This window comes from Manihot esculenta, chromosome 1, assembly GCF_001659605.2.
Source record: "Manihot esculenta cultivar AM560-2 chromosome 1, M.esculenta_v8, whole genome shotgun sequence".
In the NCBI taxonomy this organism is placed as follows: Eukaryota; Viridiplantae; Streptophyta; class Magnoliopsida; order Malpighiales; family Euphorbiaceae; genus Manihot; species Manihot esculenta.
In genome coordinates, this window is record NC_035161.2 from 36,669,797 (window position 1) to 36,695,841 (window position 26,045).

At 30.3% G+C, this 26,045-nt stretch overlaps 3 protein-coding genes across 4 annotated transcripts; 2 read left to right on the forward strand and 1 right to left on the reverse strand.

Moving 5' to 3' along the window:
* Positions 1–5,918: 5,918 nt before the first annotated feature.
* On the reverse strand, positions 5,919–8,261 carry LOC122724709 (putative pentatricopeptide repeat-containing protein At5g40405). Its single transcript, XM_043960498.1, has 2 exons — positions 8,103–8,261; positions 5,919–7,546 (listed from the first exon to the last, which is right to left on the reverse strand). The coding sequence occupies exons 1-2, from the start codon at positions 8,227–8,229 to the stop codon at positions 6,465–6,467; spliced, it is 1,209 nt and encodes a 402-aa protein (XP_043816433.1). The 5' UTR covers positions 8,230–8,261; the 3' UTR covers positions 5,919–6,464.
* A 6,193-nt stretch (positions 8,262–14,454) lies between these two features.
* On the forward strand, positions 14,455–16,563 carry LOC110619591 (homeobox-leucine zipper protein HAT5). Its single transcript, XM_021763105.2, has 3 exons — positions 14,455–14,909; positions 15,550–15,944; positions 16,038–16,563. The coding sequence occupies exons 1-3, from the start codon at positions 14,813–14,815 to the stop codon at positions 16,446–16,448; spliced, it is 903 nt and encodes a 300-aa protein (XP_021618797.1). The 5' UTR covers positions 14,455–14,812; the 3' UTR covers positions 16,449–16,563.
* A 6,366-nt stretch (positions 16,564–22,929) lies between these two features.
* Positions 22,930–25,909, forward strand: LOC110608764 (ultraviolet-B receptor UVR8). 2 transcript variants are annotated; one of them, XM_021748056.2, is made up of 8 exons: positions 22,930–23,265; positions 23,360–23,512; positions 23,699–23,857; positions 24,298–24,465; positions 24,831–24,962; positions 25,070–25,156; positions 25,426–25,521; positions 25,613–25,909. In XM_021748056.2, the coding sequence occupies exons 1-8, from the start codon at positions 23,028–23,030 to the stop codon at positions 25,801–25,803; spliced, it is 1,224 nt and encodes a 407-aa protein (XP_021603748.1). In that variant the 5' UTR covers positions 22,930–23,027; the 3' UTR covers positions 25,804–25,909. The 2 variants fall into 2 exon arrangements, with proteins under 2 accessions (XP_021603748.1, XP_021603756.1); XM_021748064.2 differs by having other exon boundaries at positions 25,073–25,156.
* Positions 25,910–26,045: the final 136 nt, after the last annotated feature.

The window sequence follows — 26,045 nt, forward strand, 5'->3', positions numbered from 1 at the left end:
ATTTTTTTTCCCTATTTTGTATATATGATATTTATCCTTTTAAATGCATTCTTTTAAAATATTAAGGTTCTTATTTGGATCTTAAAACTTTTGAAGGGTCAATATGACCGTTTAGTATAAGTTTAGGGATGAAAATAGACTTTTTACTTCTGATTGATTTTCGTTTGTTTTTTCCAAGGTTGAACGTATGTACATATTAAATAGACATAGAGGCAAAATTAAAATCCTAAATAGCTTTAGAATGAGCAGTCTTATTCCAAAAAAAGTTAGGAAAAGTGTAAAATATCCCTATTATAGAAGTAGGAAAATTTTTGAATCACCATCAAAAAATTTCTATTTTAACTGTTTGGTTAATTAAGAATGATGGATATATATTTCCCAAAACAAGTGGACACTAAGCATCAAATCCTCCTTCCAAATATAAAAAAATTATATTTCTTTATGGTATGCTTGCTTGCCATCTTTCATTAATCCTTTTTTAAATTAATAAATCTGATATTAAACCATTTCAGGTCAACAATTGATTAACGGAAGGAAATTACTCTCAATAAAACCTTCATCGCTTATTATCCTAATAAAAAAAATTCCTTTTTAAATAAAAAATAAATATATATTTATCAATATAAATATCATGCAAACCAGCTCATTTCGATGTGGAAATAATTATTTTTGTTCAGGTGATTATTTAACATTATTTATTTTTTGAATAAGAGGAAAGTGGTTTAATTAGGGCAAGAAGGCTTCATTAAAGCTCTAATCACAGGAGTGTAAGAAGACGATTCTTGAAATGATGTAGACATTTGTAGCCCTTTGGTTATTCATCTATTGTAACTGAAATCATAATAATCCACTGTAACTGCAAAAAATTCATTAATGATCACACGGTTGAGTCCAATTCTTCCATTTATATATAAATATATAAATGTTTTTTATTATTTCAAATAAATATATTAAAATTCCAAAAAAAAAGAAAGAGAAAATTGACAGTCGGGTGTGGACTGGAGAATTCAACCATTAGACATGTGAACCATCCTTTACTGCTGTGTGGACCAATTGTGTTTTTCTAAGACATGTGTGTTATTATTATTATTATTTAGGACAATATAAATTTTTTTTGGTAAGTCTGGAATTAATGAAGGTAGTTAGGGAGTTGGTGTCATAACTCCTTCCAATGCAACCTTATATTTCTAATATTTCATAATCTGTATATATCCTTTTTTTTTTCACTTCTTAAAAAATCTCATTATAAATATCAATGATAAATATCAAAATTATGAAGAAAAAAAAATTTAAGTAATTTAGTTAGCATTGTCTGTTTCCAGCAGGGGCAGGACCTGCATTTATAAAAAAATATGTAATGTTGCAAAATGTTTCAACGGCTGGTTTGAAACATTAATTATATTACATCACACGGTCAGAGCATATTCAGTCCCCTCATCCTCATTTTCTAGGGGTTCTGTATGGATGATTTCACTATCATAAAACTGTTCGTTTTTTTCCATGAGATACCGATGAGGCAAAATTAGATCCACCGCGCATCTAACTAATGTTGCCAATTTAATTGATGTATTAAAATCAAATTGATAATGCGAGTTAAAATAAAATTATATTATAATTAATTAAATAAATTATCAGTAATAAATTAAAATTAAATTGATGATACGAATTAAAATTAAATTATATTATAATTAATTAAATAGATAATTGATATTTATAATCGTTATTTCAATTTTCAAATAAGTAGATGAAAGAAAATGATAAATGAAAATTTTAAAAATATTTGTATGGAAAAATAGCAAATATTTATATATTTTTGTGATATTTTTTTATATTGTAAAAAAATTGAGATAAATGTAGTATTTTTTATTATTAACGATAATGTGATCGGCTCGTTAATATAGAATATTCACCGTTTAATTAGTTAAAAATCTTTACCGTTTAATTAGTTAGAAATTCTGTGATTATAGTCGTAAAATGAATTTAATAAATTGTAATCGTTTAATGGTAACTTTTTTATGGAAACTCATTCTAAAATTCAGAAGATTGAGTTTGTTCGATTTGAAGCCGGTATGTCTTCAAATCAACTTGAAACGTTTGATTCTGATACTCTGAAATTCAGAGAAAATATAATTTACAATAATTGAGTAAGTTTGGTTTGAGAGGAGGATTCTCCTCTCCTTTTATTATTTTCTTTTGTCTGCTAGTGACGTCTAATGGCTATTGGGCCACCTGTCTCTGCCATACGGATACGTACGTACAACGATATCAGACGTTTGCTCCATACGAAACGACCATTTAATTTTCTTCTCGTACGCGTGCAAACAGATTTGCTGGATGGATAGGCCGGTTGTCCCTTCTCTTAATGAGTCTCAAGACCGAACTGGGCTTGAGGAGACTGAGACCCTAAGGGAAACCCGATCTCAAGGCCGAATTGTCGAGGCTGGCCCATTGAAAAAGTTTCTTAATTCAATGTTGCCATTATGGGTTCGGCCTTATATCGGAATGGTGAAACTCAGCAGTCATCAGATTCTTTTTTTTTTACGATTGAAACTATTTATGACCATATTTTATAATGACAGTTCACAGTCTATTTTATAACATCACTAATATATTAGTGAATTTTTTAAATTATAATAATTTATATATTAATTTTATTTAATAAATAGATGAAAAATAGTATAAGGGATGTGGCTGGTAACATCTGAGAATAATTACCGAACTAGATTTAGATTATTATTGGTAGAAAGAAAAAAATTAGGAAAAGAAAAGTCTACTAGAAATGAATGGAAAATTTGAAACATTTATAAAGATCAGAGATTTTTATGTAATGCTTCTAAAAATGAAAGTTTTTTTATTTTTAAATAAAAATTAAAAATTTAAAAATAAAATTTAAAATCTCTCAAATTTATTTAAATATATTTATCACTATAATAAGACCGTAAATATAAAAATGAAAGCTTTTTAACATACTTTTAAAGATGAATGATTTTATATAACAAATTAAAGGTAATAAAACTGAAATATATTAAAATTATGTGTACACATTATAATACCATTCAAAATTAAAATTATTTCTTTTTTATATTAGGAAAAACTTGTATTTACACATTCTATTATGAATTTAAAACACTAAAATTATATTTTTATATAAAAAAAATCAGATAAAATTCACTTTCATATATTTTAAAATCACAGAAAATTAGTTTCATAAGAATTTTTCTATATATTAACTTCAAATCCATTTTTTTATGCACATGTGTCTTTAATTGATTGGGTGAGTAATAGAGTTTTTCATGTTGATATTTTTAATAAAATAATTTATTTGTTATTATTTTATTTCATTTTAAAATATATTAATAAATTTACATATAAAAATTTTAATGAAATTTAAAAAGTGTATAAATTAATTTTTTTAAATAATTACTTTTTTGAAAAAAAAGTAAGCTTTCTTGAAATAATTTAGTTTTTCTTCTTTAATTAAAAATATATTTTTTATTAATTAATTTTTTTAATATAAGTATTAAAAAGTTAAAAAGTATTTTTTAAAAAATAATTTCTATAAAACAATTACAACCTTATTTATTAAAACAATTTAGCTTTGAAATTCTCATGAATATTCGATAATAACTCTTTATTTTTTAAAAAAATTGACGGAATGTGAGTAAAATTTAATTTCTGTCTAATAAAATTTTAAAATACTGTAATTTTATAAAAAAAAAATAATAAAATTTGATTATGGGTCTTTGTCGCTTTCTTTTTCACAAGTCACTTGAAAAAGGGAGATCATGGAGGGATACATAGACGTTGAAATAGAATTAATGGGAAATTAATACATAAAAATAAACCCAGATTTCAAAGTTGGCTGCAAAATAAATGTAAATGCTCAGAACATTTCTAATAAATGTCTTTTCAAACAAAAATCAAAGCTTTTTCCCACTAATTATATAAAAATGAAGCTTACGTGCAAGCAACCATGCATTTTTATATACAAAACAATTGCAACCTTATTTATTAAAACAATTTAATTTTGAAATTCTCATGAATATTCGGTAATAACTCTTTATTTTTTTAAAAAAATTAACGTGATATGAATAAAATTTAATTTCAATTTAATAAAATTTTAAAATACTGTAATTCTATAAAAAAAAAAAATTTGATTATGGGTATTTGTGGCTTTCTTTTTCACAAGTCACTTGAAAAAGGGAGATCATGGAGGGATACATAGTTGTAATTAGATGTTGTAATAGAATTAATGGAAAATTAATACATAAAAATAAACTCATATTTCAAAATTGGCTGCAAAATAAATGTAAATGCTCAGAACATTTCTAATAAATGTCTTTTCAAACAAAAACCAAAGTTTTTTCCTACTAATTATATAAAAATAAAGCTTAATTAAAGCAAGACGTGCATGCAACCATGCATTTTTACTCGATTCTAATTGGCCACTTAATTAAATGATAGGTTTCTAAATGCATAATTAATTAATACGTAATTAATTAATTTAATTTCTCCTCTCTTATTAAAACGTAAGAATTATATAAAAACATACCATCTTTTTATTTATTTATTTTGAATTATATAGAGAGAGATTTATTTTCTTAGTATTGATTTGTTGAAATGCCGTTGGAGAAAGGGATCAATGAAATGTGATGTCAACTCAGAATTAATGAAATATGATGTCAACTTTGCCCTTAATTATATCCCACTTAATTAATTTATCGGGTGTTTTTTCTATTTTTGCTAAAAAATTTAAAAAAAAATGCAAAATGAAAAATAATTACAAAATCATTAACCTAAAAGTTAGTGGCGACTCAAACATAGAATGGAGCCCATTAACAAGATAAAATTGTTAGAATTAATGATGATAGCTACCATTTCTAAAATATATACTTTTAGTTCTCATCTCTTCAAATCTTTATTTTCTGAGCAATATATTCTTCAGCAAATATATTTGCAGAAATTTTATTTCATAAAAATTAGGATAAAAATGTGGAAATTAACTTTTAGAAAATTTAGTTTATCTCTAATTTATATTTATATTTATATAAAAAAAACGATTATTATATAATTTGAAACATAATAAGTTAAAAAATAAACTAATAAATTTATTAATATATTTTATTTTTAAATTAAAATTAAATAATAAAAAATAAATTATATTATTTAAAAATATTTTCTCAAATAAAATATATTTTATTTTTTGTAAAACAAAGAGGCTAAATTAATTAAACAATTTATATTATTCGGTTTAAAATGTTTTTTATTTCTTGAAAAAAAAAAGAGTAATTTTTAACCCTTAAAGAAACTATAATCTTCTATTAAAAAAATCGATGTCTTATATCTCTATATATATAAGTATATTTGATTGAAGATAATATTTTTATAAAATAATATGATTAAATAGAAAAATATAATTTATTATTGCTAATTAATAATATATTAACAAATATAGTCCAACAAGTTAATTTAATTTAATTTGATTTGAGAGAGGCAGATTTTAGTGACTTTCTCCATGCCCCTACAAAAGGGAAATATATATAAGGAAGGTGAAGAGGTACTTATTTTTGCAGTGCAAGTAATCAGTGAGCAATTTCAATGGTTCACCTTGAAGATTTGGTGAAAAAAGAAAAAAGAAAAAATCAATTCAAGATTGTGAAATAAAAAGAAATAAATTAATTTTGATGAGTAGTTGCCTGTAACTATTTGACGAAGGAAGGTCAAAATTGCTACTAAAAGTAGCACGTGATGACTTGACCTCTACATCTCAAATGTATAAACGTATACACCTATGCAATCACATGGAAACAGTCTCTTCAGAAAAAAAAAAAAAAAGAAAAAAAGGAAACAGTCTAATTTTTAATTAGAAAAATTTATCATGACTAATTTTTCTGAATATTTTTTAAAATATAAAAAATATATTTCTAAAAATTATTGTGCGAAACAAATGGACTTTATTGAATAAGTTTCTAACATAGGAAATTTCAAACTAAATAGATGAGTAAACAATTGCCTGGTCATGGGCTCCTAGCTGCTTATTTCGAGGGCCATCCCTGACAAGTATGTGCTGATTCTACTCGTATAAACATTGAGCCCATGAGAAGACTGCAACAATCTAAGACACTTTCAATAGCGCTTGTAAAGGATTATCCCTTCGGCAGATGGTTGTAGATTCTGGATTGTATAAGAAGGTTAACGTTGGGTCACTCGCCCCATGAAGCCAACTGATTTAAGAAGCCGAGTATCACGCAGAAGTAAGGTGTTCCACTTCGGATTCTGAAGAACCGCGTAGAATTTGTTATATTTTAAGGTTTGTCCTCTACTGTTTACAGATAATGAAAATTTAGATTATTGGTTTATAAGACCATGAGAATCCCAATTAACTGTTTAGGTTCTTCAGAATCCTAACTGGAACATCTTCCTTCTGGTTGGTGAAACTAAATGCAAAGGCAAAATTACCATTGTTATAGAGGCTCCTTCTCTTCTTCTCCAATATCAGACAGCAGAGAATTGGAGTTTGTGGCATAAGATTTCAATCTCATGGAGATCTCTTCTAATATGACCTCAATATCACCATACTTTGGGTGGGAGTTATCTCCAACGAAGAATTCATGAGCTTCACCATCAATCTCAATAACACTACAGCCAGGCTGTTTCCTTACACCATTGACCTTCATAGCTTGGCGCACATTATCAACCATTTCCCATTTCTTTGAATCAGCGTATATATTTGATAACAGAACATACGCCCCGTGATTCTTGCCCTCCAATTCAATTATTTTTCTTGAGGCAAGTTCACCCAATTCCATATTTTTGTACATTTTACAAGCATTGAGCAAAGCACCCCAAGCACCAGTATGGGGCTTCAATGGCATTTCATTGATGATATTCAAAGCTTCATCTAAGCGCCCAGCTCGACCATACAAATCAACAATGCATCCATAATGCTCAACTAGAGGCTCAATCCCATAATCTTTTCTCATGGAGACCAAATACTTGCGGCCATCCTCAACCAATCCAAGCACGCAACAAGCCCTTAAAATCGAAAGGAAAGTGATCTCACTGGGCAAAACCCCCTCATTTTGCATAAGGGAAAATAGTTCAAGGCACTTATCACCAGCTCCATTCCTTGCTAGCCCATTCATGGCACTACTCCATGTGTAGACATTCTTTTCCTTCATTCCCCAAAACACTTGCATTGCTTCATTCATGTCCCCACATTTTGCGTACATATCAATAAGTGCAGTTCCTAATGTCACCGTCACTGGAATCTTATTTTTCTGAACATACGCATGGGCCCATCTCCCATGTTCCAAAGCGCCTAACTGGCTACAGGCAGATAAAACTGAAACCATTGTCACTTCACTAACCTTGACACCCTCTAATTGCATGAAATGGAACAAACGTAATGCATCCCTTGATTGCCCACATTGTGCGTACCCAGAAATCACTGCATTCCATGCAATAGGGTCCCTCCGAGGCATTGAATCGAACAGTTTTCTCGCAAAACCAACATCACCACATTTAGCGCACGCACTCACCATCGCTGTTTGACAGACCAAATCTGGGTTAGGAATTGATTCAAACACCTGGTGACACGAACCTAAAAAACCTAATTCAGAGTACACAAAGATCAATCCACTTTGAACATGTGGGTCGAATTCAAACCCATATTTTATGAGAGAGCCATGGACTGCGGGACCAATCCTCCATGCCAAAAGCTGCGCAGAGGCTCGAACGAGGAAATTAAAAGTGTAGTTATCAGGTGAAATACGATTACCACAATGGAAGATTTTGTTAAAGAAGTGAAAGCTTTTTTGAGGAGTAGAGCTTTTGGAGTAAGCTCTGATCATGCAATTCAAGGCAAAGAGAGTCGGAGTGTGACATTGGTGAAGTACAAGATTTGAATACTCAAGATGATTGGGGCTTTTGAGGGCAATGGCGGCCACAAATTGTCCAAGAAAGTGAGGGTCATTGAGATAGCCGTTAATGAGAAGTTGGTTGTGGATTTGCTTGAGCTGTCTAAGACTGCAACGACGAGAATCTACAAGAGATAAAATTGAATGCTTTGAAACAGATCAGAATGTTAAATAGCTCATTACCGTGATTGGTGGATAGCCCGCCACTAGCAACTATATCAGCTGGCCACCTTGTTTTCGTTTTCTTCATTCTTTTTAGCCATGGTTTAGCGATAATTGTGGGTTCGGTACACAATACTACATGATGCATGAAGTCAACACCTGTTCTTGTATGTATTTAAATTCAATTTATAAAATTAGAGATAATTCTTTATATTTACCTTTTCTACTATAGTATATAACATATTTATTTTTCTATAATAAATAAAAATGGTAATAAAAATAAATTATTTATTAAAATATATTATTTTATATGATAAAAAATTATTTTTAAAAAAAATTATTTTAATAATATTAACAAGATAATTTTATAATTTTTACTAAGTGTGGTTTAAATCCTAAAATATATTAATTTTAACAGTCTCCATCAGGATGATTTTATTGGATTCCCTCTTGTGAAATTTACAAGGCTTGGGAGATTCAACGGTAATAATTACTTTCTCATTGTTTTGTATTAATTTCATCCGATCTTTAGTGAATGATACGTTTATTGGTGAGTAAAGAGTTATAAAAATGACTTAAAAATTCTTTGTCATTATCTGTCCTAATGATCTTAACAGTAATATTGAATTGAGTCTCTACCATGTATGAAGTGTTTAATCAAATTAAAGGATTGACCCTTTGGATGCATCATAAAGATTCATACTATCCTACTATATATAATCATCTACAATGGTAAGAAAATATCTAGCACTAGTGATAGAGTTAGTTTTATAGGGTCATCATGTGTCTATATGGATCAAATCAAACGGTTTTAAAGTTAAAGTATGGCTTATAAGAAAGGGCAATCTTGATTGTTTTGCCAAAAAGCAAACAAGACAATAAGTTATAGGATTTCACTAATATTTATGCTCTTGATATGTTTGAGTTTGCCAATAGATGCATGACCTAATCTATCATGCAGATCAATCATAATCACAACACAATCATACATATATTTAGAAGATATGAATTTTCATTTTTAGAATCAATTATAGGAAGCATGGTATTTACAAGAGTATGAAAATCCGGACTAGAATTCATGATCTGATGTAAGCAGTGATTAATATCAATATCAGAGAAACTCATCTGATTCAGCCTTAAAAGGCCTCCTTATTTCTTTCCTTTGGCCACCACTTTTCTATTCTGTGGGTCATGCATGACGCAATAATGATCGCATATTACTACATAATAAGCATAACTATTCACCAGTTGACAAATAAATATCAAGTTGTATTGAAAGTGTGGGACATAGAAAACATCATTAAGCATCATTTTCTCAAACATATTTAGCTTTCTAGAATGTAATATTTGTATTGTGTTCCCATCTAGAAAGCAAACAAATATATATTTATGCAGAGGGTGCAAGAAAGTGAGTAGTATTTTATCTGATGTGATTTGTGGCTCCAGTATCTAGAATCCAACCAGTATCATTATATAATTGTGCATAGCAAGTTTTAAAAGCATTGGACTTACCAGTAAAATCTATGAAATGAGAGTCTGGTTCAACAGAGGTACTTGGGGTTTGAACACCTTTGCCCTTCACAGGCTGAGTAACTTCTTACTTTAATGAATTTAACACAGATGTTAGTTTATTGATTTTGCTTGTTGTGTCAGGATAGTCCAGAGGATTGTCCTCTCTAATGCTACCTCCCTCTACAGTAGCCACCATTCTGATATTGTTATATCCCTTAACTAGTTGTGTGCCAGCCTTGTTCTTTATTTTAAACCAATCAAGGTATTCAATTAATTTGAGACACCCTTCTTGTATGTGTCCATCCATGTTACAGAAAGTGCAGTATTCCCTTTTTATGTCTGACCTTCTTGGTTTTGTTTGAGTTTGAGAGTGTGTCTTATTGAACAACACAAGAGACTCTGAACTGTCATTCATGACTCCCAGAATCTCTCTTTGGAATTCAAATTTCATAACCATTGAATAAGTTTTGTTTGCTATTGGTAAGATATCCATTCTCAAGATCTGATTTCTTACGGATCCAAAAGTCTCATTCAAATCCATTAGAAACTGCACAAGCCTGTTTCTATTTGTTATTTTTGTAATGGCTCTAGGAGCCCCATAGATGCAAGTAGGGAGAGTTTCCATAGAGTTAAACTTATCCAAAAGTCTCTTTAGCTTAGTAAAGTAAATGAAGACAAAAGCATTCTCTTGAGTTATAAGAGAAATTTTTCAATACAACTCATATATCATAGGACCGTTGCATTCTCCAAAATTTTCACAGAACTCTAGCCAGAGGTCTATGGTAGAGTCAATATAGATGAAACCATCTATTAGCTCTTTGGAGATGGAGTTAAGAATTCAAGATGTGACTATGAAATCATATCTCTTCGACAAACCCTAGCTTCACCTTGGCACCTAGAACTATTCTAACGATCCTATTCCAAAATCAAAAGTTAGTTCCTACGAGAGGTGCAAAAGCCAAAATCATACCTGGATGATCGGAGAACTGTAGGATCAGAGGATCTCCCATTCCTTGAACTACAATTTGTCCTTTTTCCGGTATTGCCGTTGACATCTGCTCTTTTCTCCTGTTGCCTCATTCCGTCATCATCAAATCTCTCGAGAACTCTTAGATTCACTTGCATGCAAGAGATAACACGCCGTTGAAGATCAAATCCTAGCTCTGATACCATATTTAAACAGAGAGAGAAGAGAAAAAATATTTTGAAGTTTTATTTCTGAGATTGTAACGTTATAAGTGTGTCTGAAAGTGCGCTTCCTTTTATATCCAAGAGCAAGGCACGAGAACAGGGCGTGGCTATTACAAGACCAAAATGAAAATTTATATAAAAGGCCCTACCAGCTAGTACAAGAAACAACAACACCCTATTACAAAATAAAATAACAGTAAAGCATTAAACTTAATACAATTCAACATTAAGAATAATATAAACCATCTATTTCCAACACTTGAGCTGAATTGTATTTTTTTTTTTTTTTTTATCCAAAGGAGGGCTCAAACCCAGCAAAACCTGTCAAACTTTACTTCTAAGCTGAATTGTATTTGATAGCTCTTGTAATTGATCCATTCAGATTGGTTTCACCGCCTTCGGTGCGCAAACCGTGTGACATCCTCCATTCAGCTCGTCACCTTGCTAATAATGGAGCTTAGTTTTAACAATCAGCTTCATTACAATCAGCTTAGTGTCTTTGCCTTTCCTCTTTCACTCGGTTCTATCTTGTAGTTGTGATTCCCGTGGGGGCTTGTAAAGCATTAATTTCTTGCAATTCCAAAAGAGAAAGAAAAGGTAGAAGTTGCAGTCTCAGTTCTTAAAGAAGACAAAAGGTAAGGAGCAAAGCATGTGGGGGATAAAGTAAAAAAGCACAGACAACATTCCTTATAACATAATCATGGAACAGCTCAAGTGAAAAGAAGTAGGCCACACCGCGTATTTTTGGTATATAAAGTATATTCTTTTATAAATTGGAACAAATTACAACTGCATTAAGTGAGGGGACTGCATCCATCCATCTATCTAAACTTTGATGTTTCAACCTTAAACTAAAATAGACAGACAAATGGAGCAGGTAATAACTAGAGACAGATACATCTGTAAAGCTCAAATTCCATGAACCCACGAAATATGTAATGATTAATTATAAGCACTGCAATCTCCTTCCCATAATTGAAGCCTCAGCCCTCTTCTATCAGTAAATGAAGGGAAATTTGTTTAACCTATCATTAACGAAATGGTGTTATCGATAGAGTTCTGGCATATTCTCGTGACCATGCAAAATTTTCATTCTCCAGGATTGCTACACGTAATCATTTTCCTGGTGAACAATCACGAATTTTCCTTCAGCCAACATAATTATTTGTTGGGTATGGAATAATAAACAACTTTGAAAAAGTTCGAGTACTGCCATGCATGCATAGATTGAGGTATATATATATATATGTAAATAGTTTTCATTCTGATGAGTTTGAATAAACACATGTGGACAGACACATCTCTCTTCTAGATTGACACGAAGTTTTGTCTGATTAAATGCTAAATTGGTACAAAATGATGTCATTCAATTTAGTTATTTTGCTTTATCTGTCATCGAAGCCATCATTCTCACTGATTCAGGATCTGAACTGAATAATCAAAGCCATTCCTGACAGAAGTTTATCTTCAGCATATTTTAAAGATAGAACTGAAACCATTTCTGAAAATTTTAAGGCTAAATTCTGGCTATGGATGTTCATTTTCTCTAATAGCTTCTTAAAACCTACGAAACGACACCCCGTAAATCGAGGTTCATTCAGAACTTTGAACTTGAAGAGCATAAATTGAGGAAGTATATAGTCGTAAAAGTAAAAGACCTTGGGCTTGGGACAACCAGCCTTGACTTTTTTTAAAGGTATTATATGCAAGTGCTACAGCTTTCTTCTTAATCAAAACAATGGGCATGTACGTAATCGATCAACCACCTCACATTTCCAAGCTTTTTTCTGCTGATTCTCTCGACTTTACAAGCCCTATACATGAAACTTTTGGATGAAAAGTGTGCCTCCAAGCCTCGCTGAAGATAATCTTAAAAAGATAAATGAACAAAAATCAATATATATATATATTTTAGTTTAATTTATAATTTTTATAAATTAGATCTAATGAATTAATATTTTTAATGAGTGTAATTGAAATCTAAAGGTTTTTTAATAAAAATATGGAGACTAAACATCAGAAATCTCTTAAATCAGATGAACCGGTGAACCGGAGGGGGAGAGAATGAGTGGATAAACAGTGAAGGTGGATCTTAATATATGCATAATATCCAGATAATGTAAAAATAAAATTTTTTTTTTTTAGAAAAAGAAAAAGTGTGGGGTAGGGCAATGAGTCATCAACTCTCAAAAAAACAAGAGCCTCCAATCTGATATGGATTGATTGGACATGTTGCTTTTGTCTTGTTGTTCTTCTGCCCCTCGTTGTCATCTCCATCTTCCTTCTTTCACTCCTTTCTTTACCCCTTCCTTTCCCCTCCGACTTTCCTTTCCTTTCTTTTCATTTTTTTATTAATTAACAAAAAACAAACTTCTTATTTTTCCTATTACACTCTAAATAAAAATTTTAATTATTCAAATTTAATTATTTATATATATATAATTTTCACAGATCAGTGCAATGGTAAAAAGACTAGACAATTTTAAAATTTTTTACCATTTACCCTTAAAGTAATATTAAAATAAATATCATGTTCACATATTAATTTTTAATTTATTTTGGAAATGCATTTTATAAATAGTTATAAATTTAAAATATGTAAAGCATCATTTCTAATATTTAAAATTAAAATAAATTAATTAATATTTAATTTTATAAAATATATACATACATTTTTAATTAAGTGGTTTAAAAATAAAGTTTGAACAGTTAATTTTGAAAAACATAAATACTTAATTAATCCACCCTTGAATTTATTGCGATTTACAAAATGGCACGATGTACTATAATGTCTTACCACTCTGGCCCAGCATTTCTCAATTCTTCTTTAGATTTATAACCTTAATTTTCTTTTCATATGGAAGCAAATCAAGGATTTTCTTTGCTACCCTTTTTGACAATGTTAACATTAACTAAGACCAAGGCTTTTTTTTTTTTTTTTTCAAAAATCTAATAATTTAGATTCAAACTCTCAATTTCCTACTAAATTAAATTTTCATGAAATAATTTACTTTTTAAGTTATTTCTTAAAAAATAATGAAATAACTTATTTAAATTTTTAAAAAGTTATTAAGTTATCCAAACCAAATAAGATGTCATTGGTGTTGATAAATTTCTTGACTTGTATGGAAACTTCAATATTGAAATTCAATGAATATGTAGCTTTTCTCCTAATTTGTTTGTCTTGTTCTAAGATATTAAAAGTAGTTCAAAAAGGAGTGTTCCTTTTGTCACACCTTAAATAGGAAATATTCGGACTCTATACTCCTCTATTGTATACTCATAACATCGCCAAGGAAATCAACCATGCATGCACAAGTTCAATAAAATCAACTGCATGGAAATTTCAAATCAATTCAAAAAACCCCACATTTAATATAAATTTCACTTCATCAAAGCGTGAAATTAAAATAAGTGTCATAAAAATAATAAAAAAGTATATTAAAAAAAAGAAAAGGGGAAAAAAATATTTTTCAGGATACAAAATGTAAATAAAAACCCACAAATACACAATTGTGTGTGCCTAATCTCATGGCTTTATTTTCATGATGTAATAGTAGGGGTATAATAGTAATTCAATTTGAGATCATGAGGGCTAAGAAGGAAAGTAAAGCTACCGTGTCCTATCGCCTAGCTTGTTATAAACTCCGTCCGTCCCTCCTTCGCAGAGAAGAATCTCTCTCTCTCTCTCTCTCTCTCTCTCTCAAAGTTTTCAACTTTTTCGTTCTCGCGACCATTGAGACGCTCCCTCTCGCCTAGCTTATATGTCTCGAAGGCAGTCTTTTTCGTATGTGCCAGACTCTACATTCTGAGAGATGGGTGTGAGCTTTCTTCAAACACACACAATTTCCACATTGCAGCGAGCCTCATCATTAACTTCTTTCGTCATAAGCCCAAGATTATACTGACTTGAACGCATGATCCCTTTTGATTTCTTTCTCTGTATATGACGGTTTGAGTCTCTGGGTATTCAACCGACAAAAACGAACAGAAACCGCTATAAAGCAAAAGAAACAGAAAGAAAAGCTATGGCAGGTGACAAAGTCTGTAACATGACTGCTTTGCTTAAAAACGACACTCTTCCTTGTGATTCTCTCCTGATTCCTACTTCTGCCACTCTTCATGGTAATTTAGCTTCTCTTTTGCTTCATTTTTTTTTCCATTTGACATGGTTGCACTCTGTTCTGTGCTCTGTATCTTGTTAGGATTGTTGATTTTCTACTAAAAATTCCTCTTATTTGTAAAAAAGGAAAAATTATTTCAACTTTGTTTTTGATGAGTATGGAAACGTTTCCTTACTAAGAAGATTGATTATTATTATTCCCTTTTGGGGGGGCTTGGTCTTTTGTAGGAACAGGATCATTCTATTCTAATGCTTAGAGAAACTGCGTTTATTTTATTTATTTGCCTTATTTTTTTTCCAATACTATCTATGGGAGGAGTTTGTTTGGTCAGCTGCATCTTATGAGGGATGTTGCTAGTATAGAAACCAAATTAACCTAATTGTTCCATATCGTTTATGAACAGAGCCACCGCCTTTACTACAAGAAAAGGTTGAAACTTTTGCATAAACATTTTCTTTCTTACTTTTTATGCAAGTTTTGCTGCTCTGTTTTGATTTACTTTTGAGTTTCCTCTTCAGCTTGTAACTTTCCTGTGTTTATCTTTTCACTTCTCATTAGATATGGCAGCTGAGATATAAATGTAAAGCAATTTGGGATTGTATTCATCTAATAATGTCTGTGGTGCTTTTTCTTTTTTGCAGGTGCAAAGTCTATGGTTAACTTTGAGAATGGTGGGGGAGGGGATACCTTGGATGCGCCATTTTTCCAAGCTATTGTTAAAGAAGAAAACGGCGATGAGGATTTTGATGTGTGCCTTAACCGACCCGGCAAGAAAAGGCGGCTTACGGGTAGCCAAGTTCAGTTTCTTGAAAGAAACTTTGAGGTGGAAAATAAGCTTGAACCAGAGAGAAAGATACAACTTGCTAAGGAACTTGGGTTGCAGCCACGCCAAGTTGCAATATGGTTTCAAAATCGGCGGGCTCGGTTCAAGAACAAACAGCTGGAAAAGGACTATGACGCTCTGAAAACTAGCTACGACAGGCTCAAGGATGATTATGACAATCTCCTAACAGAGAAAGAGAACTTGAAAATGGAGGTAAAATCCTTGTTTCTCCAAGAAATTAGCACAATCTGTCTCTGTATAATTCATTTGTCTAATGACTTGGTTTCATCTGTTGAATTTCAACAGCTCGTTTCCCTGAAAGCTAAATTGCTGGCTAGAGAGGAAGGGATAGAAAATTTAGAACATATTGAAGCCATCAATTCACCCAATGAAGAACATGGGAACCCAGTTTCTAAAACTGTCCCTGGAGTGATTTCCAATGCAACACTGCTGGCGACTCCCAAACGAGAAGAGGCAAGTTCAGCAGGAAGCGATGTGTTCGATTCAGATAGCCCACATTCATTTTTGGAGCCTGGTGATTCTTCTCATGTTTTTGAACCTGACCAATCAGATTTCTCACAAGAGGAAGAAGATGATCTTAGCAGGAGCTTTATGCCCACACCATACTTCCCAAAACTCTACCATGATACACCATCAAATTCATGTAGTTTTGAATTCCCAGTGGAAGATCAACCCTTTTGGACCTGGACTTACTGAGTTTATTGCATGTTATAGATATGAGCTTCCACGTTACCTGATAATGCAAATCAAACGTTCAGTTGTAATTATAGTTTTATCAAGCAATATTATATATAATCTTGAAATTGCTGCCTTTTTACCATGTGTTGTGCCTGGCCTGTGAGTCTGAATTTCAGGATTTTTGTCATGTGTGGTTTGAATTTTTTTTTTTTAAATAATTTTTTTTATGACATATTAGGTTGGGATTCCTCCCCAAGATTAGTCCAGCATAGCAGAAGTTGCTTTTGGATGTGAACCGAACAGACCGTATACGTCCACATTTGAGATGCTTGTCTAGAAAATGGGGTCTCAAATCTTTGGCAATAAGCAAGCTTAGATTGGCACAGCTATTGCATAGTTTAAGTACTCTACAACAGTTTCATGGTTCAAGGGACGTTTACATCCACTCTTATACCAGATTTAGGCTTTACCAAATATAATTTTTTACAAAATAATCATAGTTGAGTTAATTTACTTATTAATTAATTTTATTATATGTCTCTATCCAATATGCATTAAACAAATAAGATTTTGAAGTTTCAGAAATAATTTAATAATAAAATAATATAGATAGATGACATATTGGAAAATTCGAAATAGAATTTATTGTTTAATTTATATTAATCATATTTTAGTGAAGTTGTAGTAACGTGTAGTGGGAAAAATATTATTAAAAATAAACCATTTCTATTGTAAATTATTAGATTTAAAAAAACTTTATAATAAAACCATCAAGTTATTAATTCAATATGCTTTATTCGTTATTTTCTTTAAAAAAAATAAAACATATTTTATATAATAAAATAAAAATAAGCAAAATTATCCTTGTTTGTGGAGAACCATGGCCGTCTCTAATAAAAAATACCCTATTCTGGTAAGGTCCATGTCCTCCGGTTTCTTCTTATTCTTATTCTTCTTCTCCAAATTTAAAAAAAAAAAAAAAAAAAAAATCCTTGGAAATGAATGAAATTATGACTTCCTTGGAACTCTATTGCCTACTGAATATGTTGTCAGGCCCTGATTGGTCTTTGAAAAATTAAAACAATGGAAAGATAAATTTTATTTTATGTTTCCAAACCCCATTTGATTATTTTTCAAGATTTGCATCTGTTACAGAATATATTGCTGATGCAATTGTAGGGTTTATTCATCAGAAACATATGATGCTGATGAATCTGACTTATTATAATATATAGTTTCAAAAATATTTTACTTATTCTGCTACAATGTTCCTCTGTTGCATCACCCATCCGCATTAATCTAGTCCACAAAGACCCCGTGATGGATATATCTTACTGGCTCAGTTCGTTTAAGGGTTTTTTAATTGGATTATTTTATCTTATGGATTTTTCAATTTGATTAAAAAAATATAACAAGTAAATTTATCTTATCAGTAAAATCTTTTTATATTTATTTTATTTCTATAGATTATTAATATTTGATATTTAAAATTTAACTATGTTCATATTAAAAAAAAATTGAATTAAATTTCATTTGACCATCCCGAACTTTTTGCAAATCGTCAGAGTTAAACAAAAGTCTTCATATCTGTGATAGGGACTAGCAATTGGAAAAGCACAATGAAAGGAAGCAGCAACCAACCACATTTTGACATTTTTACTTTGAAAGTGAAGAAGACCATGCTATTTACCTTTTTTTTTTTTTTAAATTAATCTTCGCCGATGTTGACATTGATATTAGCAGAAACCTAACTCGAGTATTGTTCTTTGCAAGAAACCACTATACTTAAAATTTGTTTAATTACTTGAATTTTAAATTTTAAAATAATTATTTAACTACTAAAATTATATATTTTAATATATTTTTGCATAATTTACAATTGGGCAAAATGAAAAAATATAGTGATCATTATTTTTTTTTTTTTATTGATGCCACTGTGTAGGTAGGTTCTTGTTTGTGGTTGTCACTCTTTAGACTGCCTTCAATTTGTCAGTTTCGTATGATTTTGATATTTCTACGGACACTCACGATGCTGGCGATAAATATTAGGCATTAAATAGCTATAAAAGATTGAGATTGCTAAAACGTTTATGCGATACCAGCCGTAGATTCACTGTGTGCATTGGTCTTGTCTTATTTGCGGTGGTAGCAAATCCCTACCCCTTGTTGCTCTGCTTATTTCAATTTTGTTTGTAGCAATTTCCTGCGCTGCTTAGCGTTTCTTGTACAATTGGGTGCCATGCGGCTTTTTTCGGAAATAAGTTGATTAAACTTGTATATTTTTATTTAAATGTTAAATAAATATAATATAATTTATTTGGTTAATTAAATTTTTATAATTTTATTTAATGGCTAAATAAATTATGATCTAATAAAATATTTTTTATTTTAAATATAAAAAATTTAATATTTTAATTAATATAAAAGTAAAAAAATACATTTAATTATAAAAATGATTTTTAAAACTATAAAAAATATTTTATTTGATTTAAAAAAATATATATAAAAATTTAATTAATAAAAAAATAAATTAGAATTATTTAATTTTTAAATAAAAATACATCGTGCTTAATTAGATTCATTTATTATTTTTTTTACCCGTTGACTTGAACCGTTGCTTTGGGATGGTTTAGCTCTTTAGTCAACATTAAATATCGATAAAATAAATAAATTTATTGTGGTGTTTGAATGTATGAAAAAAAAGTTAGTTTTCTAAACAGTGTAATTACACATTTTAATTATCAAGTACAAAATATGTTTATAATTTTAAAGCGTATAATCACTATTTTATTCTTAAATTCTCACTTTCTCCTCATTCCATTCCTAGATTTATATTAGTCGAAAATTTTTATTTTATTTGTTGTTTTAATATTTAATTTAAAAAAAATAGATAAGAAAAATAAAAAATTTTAATGCTTCTTGAAGAAATAAAATTTATATTTAATAATTAAAAATAATAAAAATAAATTTTATATATACTGTGATTAGTATACATATCTAAAATTTATTAATTTTGATTATAAGAGAGAAATTATAAATTATATAAAGAGAAAAACAATATTTTATTTATATTAATTTAAAAAATTATTACTAGATAAGAAAGAGTCTAATAAAATTAAATTAATATTAGAATAATTGTGCAGCAGGCAATAGCAATGAGCCACGTCTTGGGGTGAGATCAGAAGAACCATTTTTTGTCAAAAGGCTCAATTGAACCTGAGTCGATCATCAAGCGTCCACATCGAAACTGACACGCATCCCCAGACATAGCGCACACCGCGGAAGCTTTGATGTGTTGGGTCCTGCTATCGAAAGGAAAGTCGAGACATAACGTGGCAGTTAACGGATGGTGGTCAATAAAGCCCCAGGTTGGGACAGTGGGGTCCAATATACAAGTGTCCCTTTCCTTTATTCTGTTCCATCAGGTACAGATAAGAATGAGATGGGAGGTGATGCATCCAAGCGGGACCCAAGCCTTCTGAAGGTGGGCTGTCCACCTCGTCTCTGCCTCGTGTCACACGTGTTCCATCATTTTCTTCGGTCCCACCATCCACGTGCGCACCATTTCTCCATGTCTGCCAAATTTTTTTATTTTCTTTTAAACGAGCTGTTAAATGTTAATCGACGTGTGTTTAAAATTCAATAAAGTTTGTGAAATAATAAAGTTTGTCTCATCTCTGCCACTTGGTGTGCTTGATTTTACTGCTCCACCACAAGAACTGCACCCTCTGCTTATGTATGACTCTGTAGGTTTATCAAACAGCGTACTATGATAGAGCCAACTTGTACTTTTCCCTCTATTAAAAAAAAAGGTCTGTTTCCATAACATGATAATAAATTTATCACTTAAAAAAAACCTTCTTAAAAATTTTTGATTACAGTCAATAAAATTTAAAACATAATTAGCTAAATTTAAAATAATAATAATAATAATAATAAATGGTTAATTAAATGTTTTAATGTTGATAAAATATAAAATATATTAATTTTAAATACCAAAGTTACACGCATGCGCCTCCTAATGTATTTTCTCCTTGGATTCTTTTTCACAAGCACATGATTGTCAGCGAAAAAAACTAGCCGTGATTTTTGTGTAGTTGAGTATACTGGTGAACACAATGTTTATATTTAAGGGCTTGATTTAAATAAATAATTAAGAAAAATAAAATATATAAAATAATTTTATATTAAAAAAATTATAAAAGTTAATAATAATATAATAAAATTATAATGATTTTTATTTATTATTTATTGATTAAAATTTAAATATTTAACTCATTATCTATTAAATTTAAATTTTATTTTTAAAAATTAAATGGTTTAAAATAATTTAATATTACTCATAAAACACTTTTATTACTAAAAAAATAAAATTTATTTCTCTAAATTCAGATAATTTATCATATAATTTTAATTATATAAATATACTCTTAAATAAATAAAATAAATAAAAAATTATCACTAAAATATATTTCACACAGATTAATAAAAATAAGTTTAATGATTAATAGTGTATTAAGGATGAGATTAATTATTATGATATTTAATTCAATATTAAGGATGAGATTAATTATTATCCAATTAATATTTTTTTTATTTAGTATAATAAAATGAGAAATAAAATAAATTTGCAGAGATTAAATTTAACTAATTTGATCCAATATAATTCATTATAGATATTGTATTAGGGGAGATAATAAAATTATGAATATCCAAAGATAATATATTAACCTAATGCAAATTTTAATTTAAAATTAATCATAACTAAATCAAGTTAAGTATTAACTCATAGTATATAAATCTCATTTAATTTCGATACTAAATATATCATTGATAATAAAAATTATGTATAATATTAAATTAAATAATAAATAATAACTTAAGAAAATTTTTATTAGCTACTCGAAATATTGAAATTTTAAATATTTTAAATGAAAAAATAATAAAGAATGAAATGAATTAAATATTATAATATAGTTAAAAATATATAAATTAATTAGTATAAATATTAAAATCCACTAAAATTTTGATAAAAAAACTAAACAATTTGAATTTAAAAAATACAAAATATTTTAATTAAATAATTTTAAAATAAAAATGAAGTAATAAATTTTTTAAATTTAAAAAGATCGAATAGTAATTTTTTTTGCTTTAAAGTAAAACTATTTAAATACTCTGATAAAATTTAAAGATTTTTATGTGTACCATGATACGCTTAGCCCTCATTTATGATTAACATAACATATATATTTAAAGAATCAAAATATTGATTAATGGAATATTTGCATTTTATAGAAGTAAAATATATATTTAATTAATAAATTTAAATAAATTCAATACAATTATATTAAATTAATTATAATTAAATTCATTAGAATATAATTTTAATTTATTAAATTTAAACTCATTAAATTTTTATTTAATAATACTAATAAAAAATTAACTTTTTTATTTTAAAAATAAATATAATAATATATTAAAAATAAACCCACAATTACTTTATTCTCATTTAAAATTTTGAATTTTAGGGAGTATAACCCCTGCCTACCCTTAAGTTTGTGATTGCTTAAGCAGTTGTTTAGAAGTCTATCATCAAAGTCTGTTCAGTTGTTATTTGGAAAGGCAAAATTTCATTTTCTATCAAAGTGACTACTCCAATATTTCGTACATATTGCCCTATCCATGTTAATACAATTTGAGACATTATGCATTAAATCCACGCCAAATTCTGTTGGCACTCTTTAATCCACTAACTAAATTCAATCAAATCCACAATTCCTCCCCGTTACCAAATCAATCTCAATTTTATATTTTATTCAATAATTGCAATATCAAATACCTATTTAGTCTTTCACTTTTTCAAAAAAAATCAAGTAATACCTCATTTTAATTATTAAATATTATCCGTTTCATAATTTATATTCATTTTATTTTTTTGTATATATTAAAAAATATAATTTTTATATAATTCAATAATTTTATATTTGAAAATTCTAAATATAATTCAAAAATAAAAATAATTTTATATAAAAAATAATGGAATTATATATTAATTTAAAATTTTTATTAATGAAGTATATAAATTATACCCAAAATTTTCGGATGATATCAAGTAGAGTCCACTTACTAAATCCATTCAAAGAAATTTTAAGGTAAAAACGATATAATGATTATATGAAATAATTTTTGTAAGTGATTAGGAGTTAACCCGTAGTCTAGCTACGGCAGGGGTGATAAGATGGTCGCTGCAAAAGCCAGAGACCCGTACGATTCCTGATGACTGTTTTCAAGAATTGGGCTTCATCAATGGAATTTCGTGCGTGAGCCCAAGCTCTAAAATCATCAAATTACTTTACCTTCATTTTCTCTCTTGCAGTCTTTCTTGGATTTTCAATTACGAATAGTAGTTTTTTTCAAATGAGAAACTCGGTATAAACCAAGTGGGCTCTCATATCAATAACAGATTATAAGCCCATCAAACACAGTTTCAATTCATTTCGAACGATGTCGTTGAAGAAAGTCGCATCTGAGCCAAAACTCAAAAAGGCCTCAAGAGGGTCGGGGCTTTTTGGGCGATCCTGAAAGGTAGAATCAATAATGGAAGCAAACCAAGAGGGGGAAGAAGTGACCGGAACACGAACAGGACAATCAGAAGAACAAAAATTGCTGCAACGAGTGTGGAGTTGGGGAGCAGGAACGGACGGCCAGTTGAGCACAGGAAAGCTTGAGGATGAGAATCTTCCTCAACTCCTTCTTCACTTTCCTAATCTCTCCTCCGCTGGAACCGTCTCCATGCTCGCCTGCGGCGGCGCTCACGTTATTGCATTGACCTCCGGTACTTCTGCTGCTTCACCTTTAACTCGGGTAATTGAAATCTAATCGAATTATAGGTTCTCCGTAGTTCAGTTCTATTTTTGACCACTTTGCAGCTGGGAAAGTACTGACATGGGGCAGAGGGACATCAGGTCAGCTAGGCCATGGAGAGATGCTCAGCAGCTTAGATCCACAGCCCGTTAATTTCTTGGATTGTTATGTTATAACTCACGTCTCTGCTGGATGGAGCCACTCTGGGTTTGTTTCAGGTCCTTTGTGCTGTTATGATCGTACAATTTGATTAATTTCCATTTTAGACATTTGAGTTAAGGTGACAATTGAATTCAGTCTCATCCCCTTCCAGGATACATTCAATGTGTCTCCTGCTTCAGGAGAAAGTTTTACTTTGAAAGTTTCAATCTTTTATTTGATCTTGGCATGATTCCCCTTTCCAGACACTGGGTCACTTTTTACTTGCGGAGATGGCTCGTTTGGTCAGCTTGGGCATGGCGATTATGAGTCACATTGTGTTCCTGTTCAAGTCTCATACTTCATTAATGGGCATGTTGAACAGATAGCTTGTGGCATGCGACATTCACTTGTCTTGTTGAAAGGTAAATGTGTATAGACATGCTATTTCACTAGCACTCACACTGTTATAATGAGGAGATGCTGTTTCCTAATGGTTTGCATGTCCATACCATTTATTATACTTGAGGAATGAGTTTCCTTATCAAAAGATGTAACTCGATTTTACCTCATGTGTTTTTCATTTTTTTTTGGGTAAAAATCTGTGTTCTACGATGTATTTGTTGAATTAGCTTGTGAAGATGCATAGGATAAGCGTTATTCATTTCTGATATTAAAAGACGAGTCTAAAATAGGTTCTTTTTAGAGCAAAGTTAGCAAGAAAGTTGCTAATTCAGTGAAATGGAAATGCAAAAAGATGTTTGTTCTAAACCACGAAAGCATAAAAATCTTAGTGGAAAACATGTTGAAACTTAGCTTTACCACTTACTCATTTGTGTTAATAAGTAAGGTGATTTTGCTGCAGATTGTGCAGGAAAACAAATTTATGGTTTTGGTTCTGGAAAGCGTGGTCAATTGGGTATCTCCAGGGATAAGGTTAAATCAATTTGTGTTCCCCAAGTTGTACATGGGGTTGAAGACATTGAAATAATTAGCATTTGTGCAAATGGAGATCATAGTGCTGCACTATCTGGTGAGTGTATCCTTATTATCTGTTGAGATCATGGGTCCAGAAGTGTGGATCCATCAAAACAGGCTGGCCTTTGCTGGAATTGGGATTCTCATCACCAAAATTTTGGTTTGCTTTGCTCCACCTTATAAAGCCCTCATTTTCTTCATAGATAGCATATGTAGGATTTGTTCCAAGTTTCCATATTATAACATTATCTTCTTTTCTGCACTGTATAAAGGCAGAACGTTTGAATACACACACACCCCTCAGGTTCACTTGCTGAAGCAATTTTGTAGAACAAGATTGTGTCAATCATATGCTATTTATGTCATTTATTTTAAATTATTTTTGTTCCTTTTAATGTTTTATCTTGCTGGACCCTTCAGTTGATGGGAAGCTGCACCTATGGGGAAGAGGGTTTGCTGGAACTTCTGATGTTCTTACCCTGCAGCATTTTGTTTCATCTTTAAAGTTTTGTAAAGTTGCCCTTGGTTGGAATCATGCTTTAGCATTGACTGGTACAGGCATATTTACCTTAGCAGATATTTCATAATTTGTCACAAGATTGCTTCTCTCTTCCTAAAGGTATGAATACTTCTCTGACACCCATTATGGATATTTTTAGCAGATGGTGGTGAAGTTTATATCCTTGGTGGTGATCACCATGGAGTGCTTGGTGATCTTGAGAAAATAAACCTGCAGAAGCACTCAGGTGGTAGTCCACAACCTTGATCGTACAAGAAATTTTTTTTAATACAGTTATAGCACAAAAATTCTTTCTTTCCCCCTTTTTAACACTTTTCGCTATCAAACTGGGGAAGTAGTCTTTATTTCATTCTCATCTTCTGCATCATAATAGGCAAGTGTGAATTCTCTTGTTATAAAAAACCGATGCTGTGTAAGCGAATGACCATCCTGCTACTATTCATGGCATTTGCCTCATAATCTGATAAATAATCTTTCCCTTTCACATTCCAACAGATTCAACTTGTGCTGCTTTGAATAGAGTCTCTGGTCTTGATGAGACGGAAGTTGTGGATATTGCAGCTGGAGCAGAGCATTCTGCTTTATTGACAGGCAAGATTTATATTGCAGGAAGTTATAGGTGCCTTTTCTTTGTTCGATCATTTGGTCATGAACTTCTCTGTTGATGCTGTTCTAATCACAGTGGATGGAGCAATAAAGACATGGGGATGGGGTGAACATGGTCAACTCGGCTTGGGTAGCACAAGTGACCAAACCAGCCCTCAAACGGTGATTCTAGGCCACCAGACTCAGAACCAAGAGGACGTGCTGAAAGTTTACTGTGGCAGCGGATTTACATTTGTTACAAGAACACCTTTTCCTTGTCAAACCTGACAGAATTGAACATGGTGGAAAAGGGATTGTTACCATAGTATGTAATGTCAACCACATTGTGAGGACTATTCACCATTGACAAGTTCATTAGTACTTTCAAAGAATTAATTTCAATAGCTATAAAAATGAAAGGAAAAGAAAAAAATTAAAGTAAAAATATATAGAATAAAATTCACTCATTAAATTTAAGTTATTGCTCAACAAAGAAAGAAACTTACTTGCTCCCAAAAAAAGAAGTTTTA

What these genes read in the sequence shown, in the direction of transcription:
- LOC122724709 (XM_043960498.1), bottom strand. Translation starts at nt 8,229, where the DNA reads ATGCATCATGTAGTATTGTGTACCGAACCCACAATTATCGCTAAACCA. An exon ending in CGGGCTATCCACCAATCACG is followed by an intron (nt 7,547 to 8,102) that starts GTAATGAGCTAT and finishes TCTGTCAAACAG; the next exon opens with CGATGGTGAGTGCGTGCGCT.
- LOC110608764 (XM_021748056.2), top strand. Translation starts at nt 23,028, where the DNA reads ATGGAAGCAAACCAAGAGGGGGAAGAAGTGACCGGAACACGAACAGGA. An exon ending in TCATGCTTTAGCATTGACTG is followed by an intron (nt 24,963 to 25,069) that starts GTACAGGCATAT and finishes GGATATTTTTAG; the next exon opens with CAGATGGTGGTGAAGTTTAT. An exon ending in AAACCTGCAGAAGCACTCAG is followed by an intron (nt 25,157 to 25,425) that starts GTGGTAGTCCAC and finishes ACATTCCAACAG; the next exon opens with ATTCAACTTGTGCTGCTTTG.
- LOC110619591 (XM_021763105.2), top strand. Translation starts at nt 14,813, where the DNA reads ATGGCAGGTGACAAAGTCTGTAACATGACTGCTTTGCTTAAAAACGAC. An exon ending in TACTTCTGCCACTCTTCATG is followed by an intron (nt 14,910 to 15,549) that starts GTAATTTAGCTT and finishes TCTTTTTTGCAG; the next exon opens with GTGCAAAGTCTATGGTTAAC. An exon ending in AAGAGAACTTGAAAATGGAG is followed by an intron (nt 15,945 to 16,037) that starts GTAAAATCCTTG and finishes GAATTTCAACAG; the next exon opens with CTCGTTTCCCTGAAAGCTAA.